Here is a 7,306-nt window from a genome sequence, read left to right as displayed (position 1 = left end):
CAAAACACACTGGTTTGTTCTGGAGTCGATTCAGATCCAGAGTGACATGATTAGCATTTATTTAAGAACAGCAGATGAAGAAACAGACATATTTCTTTACAACGTAAAACACGTCTAGCTCAGGACATCATTGATGTTTGCCTCCTGGTCTCCCTCAGCAACGCTAAGCTCCACATCTTGGCTGGCCCGTTAGCTGGCAGCGATGGACGTCTCCACTCTGTTTTTCTTGCGGCCTGGAGTAGTCCCAGGGGCGCCTGTTCTCCGTGAATCCAAACAGTGTCCGGAGTGCCACTCGAGCGGCTTCTTCCTCTGCCACCAGCACGGTTTCCCCAGGTCCTTCTGCAATCAACTTCTTATCACTAGCAAGAAACGAGCAGAGGCCTTTAGTTACATGGTGCAGCACCAACCCGGCACAAGAACCAGGAATGCCTTCTGCATCTTACTGGGTACAAGGACCACCAGAAACAGCACAGGGCGTCTGAGCAGAGTATCCTTTGGGTTTCATCCAGTTCGGTTGCAAATTCCTTATACACAGATTTTATAGAGAATTTGCATTTATAAAAAGAATAAACAAACTCATCACACCCACTATTTTTTTTATCACAAAAGCAAGGCACGCCGATGTAGGTATGTTTGCTGCTATTTTGCTTTGTTTTTAATTGCTGATGGAAGAACTGAAAGGACAAACAAAATATTTTGTTCTAAGAATAGGAAGTTATTGTAAATATTCCTAGGAACTCTGATTAGTTCGTTGTTTTGTGGTGGGGTTGGTGGTGGTGGTTTCTGTGTTTGGTTTGGAATCTGTGATACAACTTGAATAAATATCTGGTTGGGGGGCAGAAGGAAGTGCCTTTCAGGTATGACCTCTAAGCTGGAAAACCACGATGTAACCCTGCTACACTGCACATTAAGAGCTATACATCTTAAAAAGGGGGACACGGGGGAACAAATTTATTTTGCACAGTAATAATTCACACTCATTTCTTTTCAGGAGCTACTAAGGTAGCACAGTATGAACTTACTGAATGCTGACTATCAGTGTTCTCCGAGGATAACTAAGTAAAAAAATAAAGAGAATTCCTCTGCTTCACCGATAACTAACAAATTCCTCTTTGAAAATGTAGAAATGTTTCTGCAAGGGAGGAAACGATGTGCCCTTGAAACAACAATAAAAGCCTGCTAGTTTAAAGGACGGAGCGGACGTGCTGCAGTTTACACTGAACTACTTGCTGGAAGCACCGGGGCCCACAATGTGTCTCACAGCCGATGTTTCTATGCGACACTTGAAGCCCACTGAAATCCATCGAGGGGCAGGCTTGCTTTTCACCAACAGCAAAAAAGCTCTCAACTGGTTGATTTCGATATTCTAGTGGACAGGGAGCCATTTTTAGTTCTGGGCTCAGCTGAGGCTGTTGACAGCTTGGCTTGGGGTTACATCTGGTAAATGTGTGATCCCAAACTCATTCTTTCTACAGAAAAGCTGCGGTTAACACGTACTCCCCACAGCTCTGCAGTGAACAGATGGTTAGCGAAACCTACGGATTCCTCACCTTCTCCTAAGCATGACATTCAGCAAGGAAGTGGTAAATAAATAACCATGGGGGTGAAGGGAATTAAAAACAATCCTTTTGAATTTGATTACGGGCTATATTAAGGAACTCAGGGAAGTCTATTTCCCAGGCTGTCCATCAACACAAAGACATTTCACTAACCAGTATAAACCGACAAAATACAAAGGCACAGCTGTGCTGCTTCCGGACTGCCGAGTCAATCTGGATTCGGGGGCAGAAATCTTCCTTTTCTTCAACTCTTCCACCAGAAGCCCCATGGGGTCTACGAGCTTCCAAATCTCAAAGAGCTCTTTGCCAGTCAACTGCGTTATTAAAAAGTCCTGTAATATAAAAGCAGAATATGTACTTTCAAATTAGTATCAAGAAAAGTAGAACCATGATTCAAAGTCTACTTTTAACACAAATGAAAAACTTAACGGGAAAGAGAAAGGCATTCACTATTCTTTTTTATATTGTTTCTTCTTGTAATAAAAATGTTTATTGACTTAGTACAAAAGACATTGAATAAAAACGTACTTGTCTGACAAAACTGGCCATTTCCAGCAACATCCACACCAAAATTCTACAGAAGTCCAAACCCTATTTTACAATTTAGATATCTATTTTATCAGTGGAGGAAAATAAATTTTTTAAAGCTGGTTTAACTTGTGGCCAAAACTCATGTAAAAATCACGTAGGGTCTCTAGACATTAGAACTTCATTATCGAGGTTCGTATTTTTTAAAATCATTTAGAGCAGTGCTTCTCAACCTTCTCATGCCGCGACCCTTTAACACAGTTCCTCATGTGGTGGTGACCCCGCAACCATAAAATTGTTTTCGTTACTACTTTTAACTGTAATTTTGCTACTGTGATGAATCGGGCGACCCCTGTGAAAGGGTTGTTCGACACCCCCCCCCAGGGTGAGAACCGCTGATGTAGAGAATAATTAGCTCCAAGATTGCTTATGATTCGAGAATACTTTGAAAGAGTTCAAAAAACATTCAAAGCAACAGAAGGATATTAATTTTATCAATTTTAAAAGTCCATCTGTGCTGTACACAAATGCAGAAACTAAGATTTTCACAGCGATGAATGTATTGTAATTAGCCCATGTTAACAAATATAGATATGATAACAGGATGCAGGAGAAATTTTAAGAGATCCTTTAATTTCATGAAATAGAGTCAATTTCATTAAACACTCCCTCAAGAACAACAATAAAGCTATTTCAGCATCACTAGTTAAAATTCTTTTTCAGTCCATTCTCAGTTGGGGATTTTGGATTTTTTAATGTACAGCAATAAAGACACCTTATGAGACATAAGCCGAGTTTTTTCAGCACATTTTTAATGCTGAAAAAAGCCCTGAAAAAGCCCCCCAGTTTTTTTGTGGTAAAAAAAGGTGCCTTGGCTTATACTCGAGTATATATGGTATATAAGTATGTCTCCCTGGACTGTCATTTACAATATACGATAACCCACTACAGAGAAGAGAAAGTCTGTTCCAGTGCCTAAGAAAGTAGTAGGAATACTGAAAGAGATCTCATTTATTCAGGGGGATTACCTACATCCCCTTCTATTGTTTCTCCTACGGGCACCTGTCACGAATTCATCACTACTCCTTTCAACGAGGTATGGGTTGACCATGTCCAACCTCGTCCCCCCGAGAGGAAAAAGGCATTCTTTTCCATCTATTACAGAATCATCAAACAAATACAGAATGGACTGAGGTTAACAGTGCGGCTCTAATTCCCAATGCAAAAGAGTCACCTGAGATCTCGCTACTCCACAGACCCCGGGACCCTGGGCCTAGAGGTTCTGATTCTTGATTCTGAGATCCTGTCTGAGACCTGCATTGCCAACAGGTTATCCAGGGATGCTGATGCTACCGTTGATAGGCCACACTCCAAGCTTAGAAGACTTTATGTACATGGACCCTTAAGACACAGATTCATCCCTCAATCACCCCCTCCTTACTCCAAGTAACAGGCCCCAGTCACACCAAAGTATTTGTCATTCCACAGCTTTTGTGAATACTTCTTTCCCAAAGGCTCCTTTTGGGGCAGGGGCCACCTGTGTGCTATGTGAATGATCACATGCCACATACTTAATGAGCTCTGGAAGGAAGCGCGCCCTCTTTGGCCTCTGGCTGGAGCACACCAGTGCCTGACCCAGAGCAGACATCCAAATATTAGTTCCATGTGGAGACTGTTCAAACCAGTTAATTCTGCTATGGGAGATGTGTAAAAGGAGACAGCGAAACTCTGGATTAGGGAATCACATCTTTGAACTATTGATCAAAAAAAGGAGCCCTGGTGGCTTGCTCAGTGGCTAAGTGCTCAGCTGCTTACTAGAAAATTGGCGGCTTTGAACCCACCAGGGGTCCACGAGAGAAAAGTCCTACGGATCTGCTCCTATAAAGACTGCAGCCTAGGAGACCCGCCAGGACAGAGATGGTACACTCTGCTCAAAGACAATGAGTTTGGTTTGGAGCATGCCTACTAATGGTACTTGGGACTGTCAACAAATTCACGCAGTCAGTGGTTCTCAACCTTCCTAAGGCCGCGACCCCTTAATACAGTTCCTCATGTTGTGGTGACCCCCAATCACAAAATTATTTTTGTTGCTACTTCATAACTGTAATTTTGCTACTGTTATGAATCGGGCGACCCCTGTGAAAGGGTCATTCAACCCCCAAAGGGGTTGCAACCCAGATTGAGAACCACTGCGCTGATGATAAAAATTTCCAAAATGGGTCTTCTAACTTCTTTTGTGGCAAATCTCAAAGAGATGCCTCTGATCTGGTTACAGTTCTAAACTACCCAGAGTATAGAGACGACTCTGTAAGAATTTCTTTGAAATATGTGCTGTGATTCACTCTGGGTGGGGCTGGGGGACGGAGAGTGTGCCCTTTCACCTTAAGCCTTGAAGGCTTCTGAGGGTCCATACCCGCCCCTGGATTCTGAGATGAGGGGTGTATCCTTGGCGGTCAGCCCACCTACCCGGGTGAGTCTAAAGGCAAGATGCTGGCATAAGCCACCTGCAAGAGAGGGGTCACGCACTCACTCAGTGCCATTGAGGGATTCTGATGTACAGTGACCCTCTAGGACAGAGTAGTATTGCCTCACGTGGGGATCCGAGCCTACACATCTTCATGGAGCAGAAAGTCTCATCTTTCTCCCTATGAGTTGGCAGCATGAGTATGTTTCTCTTTTTTTGATGGGCATACATCACAGGAGCCCTGCATTGAGCTGATAACCACCAGGTCAGTGGTTCTAATCCAGAAGTCACTTCATGGGCTAAAGACAAGGCTGTTTAGTGCCATAAAAGTCTCAGAAATCCAAAGGGGAAGTTCTATTCTGTTCTACAAGGTCACTATGTTTCAGAATCGACTCAGTGGCTGTGGGTGTGTTTTATATCCTAGGGGCTTAGAAGTCTGATTTTATCATTTGGAAGAGTAGACCAGCAGCTGGTACTCAAGAGCACGATGCTCCCTGACCACACTAGGATCTGACACTGTGCCTTTGGCCTCATTCATTCATCAAACATCTCCTGAGGGTCTATAATATAAGCACTATTCTTGGCATGCAGTCCTGATGAACTCACAGTGGGAATTCACCCCAAATGTTGGACTCAATTAAGACCCTATCCATATAGTATGCATTTAGCAATTACACCACTTAAATCACAGTGGCAAAAGGCTTTAGGAGGCCTGAAATTCACAATTACAAAAGGTTTGGGGAGGCAGAAAATACACATGCAATTTAAAAGTTGATATAACAAAGAGGTGAATCACAATTTCTTTTTTAAACATGTGCCCACTTCGCAAAAATGACCTACCCTGATGAAGAGGGCAGCCCTCCGGGGCCCGCTGCTCTGCAGCAGGGCACCAACCACTGCAAAGAAAGTCTGCTTCAAGACCGGTGGGGGGACTGGGAATTCTGCACTTAGGGTTAACTGCTCCACAGCCAAGTTTCTAGCCACATGGCACACGACTTCCTCGCCAGTGAGAAAGCCAACGAGACTGCTGATGCCCTCCGTGGGCATGTCTGGGAAGGCATCTTCAAGGAACTGTGTCAGGCAAGTTTGTGAAAAAGATGCCCCTTGTTTGGATAGTTCTTGATTATCTTTAAGATTCAGAAGAACGGCTTCTTTCTCTATCCCAAGTTTTTGGCGCCTGGCCTCTTCACTTTTAATGTAGCAGTCATTAACAAATGCAGTCTTAAGAAGATCCAAGGAAAAGGTTTCCTGTAATCGATGTCCAAATGCTTGTATTTCAGCATGATAATCCCAATTGGGCTTCTCGGACCTGAAAATATGAAAGACAGTAAGAGATGGTAAGGAGAACATGTTACAAGTTCACATTTTCCCACTGTGCTGCAATTGTATTGTTATATTAAAAAAGAAACAAACAACTACGTTTCTTCTTATGACCCAACTCTGACAACTTAAAATTTAAGACACGAGCCAGATAATTCCTGGGGTCGTTTGCTGCATTCTATACACGTGGTTGAATTATTTACTTTTTGAGCCCGGGTTTTCAGGACGGTGACCTTTCCGGAGTAATCTTCAGCCTGTCTTCCGAAGTGCCTCTGTGTGCATTTGAACTTACAACCTTCTGGCTAGCAGAGCACCTCTATTTCTATCCCCACCACGTTTATACTGAAGTATTGTTGCTAGGTGCCGGGGACCTTGGCTTTGACTCAGCATCACTACATACAAAAGAACACCACACTGCCTTGTCCTGCACCATCTTCACTACTGTTTTCACCCACTGGATTGCTTCACGGACAATCCAGTAACGCACAAGCCACCAAAGTACGGGCAAAATGACAGACAAGTAAGAGTATACCTTAGTATATAAGTTGTAAATTCACAGATCTGTCCATGAGCAAGCACTGCATTGTGCTTAGGTTGCATTTAGTTCATTTAAGTTTTGGAAATATCCATTGAAATGAGCATTTTTTTAAAATCTGGCACTAAAATATACAATTTACAGAAAGGAATCAGAAAACTTGGGGGGCAACAAAAACAATCCAAAGGAAAACCTTTTTAAGTAAAAAAAAAGAACTGGGCTCAAAGTCATAAAATAAATGTTATCCCTAAAACGTTATCCAACTTTGAAAGTCTGAAAAGTCTTACATCATAAAAATCAGAGAAAAGTGACTCAAGAAATCAGTTTTGTTAGTTTCTTGTCAACTTGGGCGGGGGGCTAATTCTGTGTTGGAAGAGTGCATGAATACTCATACAACTCCTGGTGGGGTATAATCAATGCTTTCTGAGGACAAAACAAAATCAGCTATCGAAATTTCATAATTATATATACATTCTCAGAAGTTATAATAAATTCAAGTAGGTTCAGATCACATTCGTTACAAGAGCAGTTAACAAGGAGTTCAAACGTCATAAGCTGGGGTACATCTCTAGACAATGGACACGCTGCCGCACAAACGGACGAGATGTCTTATCGGCTGGGCTGCACACGATGTCCAGGGTGAGTGAGCAAGGACAAGTTGCAGAATCACGTGTACAGCACGATCTCATCTGCAGCTATATAAAGCCGGTGCCTCTTGGGGCCAGACTTCATTACTACTGGTACAAGATTATGTTAAAAATTAACACTAAACTTAAAAAACAACCAAAAAAAAGACTTCTGGACAGGATGGCTGCAGAATGCCTTCTTGTTTCTTCATTCCCAGCCGAGCAACTCTCAAGCATTTAAAGCGTGTCTCTGCCTGCCCTCCCGTGGGCATCC

At 42.8% G+C, this 7,306-nt stretch overlaps 1 protein-coding gene across 1 annotated transcript; it reads right to left on the bottom strand.

The window, feature by feature from the left end:
• Positions 1-13: 13 nt before the first annotated feature.
• MRPL44 (mitochondrial ribosomal protein L44) lies at positions 14-7,138 on the bottom strand. The gene is given in 5 exon segments (XM_013004360.2): positions 14-220; positions 222-359; positions 1,713-1,891; positions 5,392-5,860; positions 7,077-7,138. Coding segments are annotated over 5 exon segments (879 nt in total). The 3' UTR covers positions 14-189.
• Between the last annotated feature and the right edge of the window lie 168 nt (positions 7,139-7,306).

Source organism: Echinops telfairi, unplaced genomic scaffold (assembly GCF_000313985.2).
Source record: "Echinops telfairi isolate 266 unplaced genomic scaffold, ASM31398v2 ScPeMD7_3;HRSCAF=10, whole genome shotgun sequence".
NCBI classification, from domain to species: Eukaryota; Metazoa; Chordata; class Mammalia; order Afrosoricida; family Tenrecidae; genus Echinops; species Echinops telfairi.
This window is presented reverse-complemented; position numbering and strand designations above follow the sequence as displayed.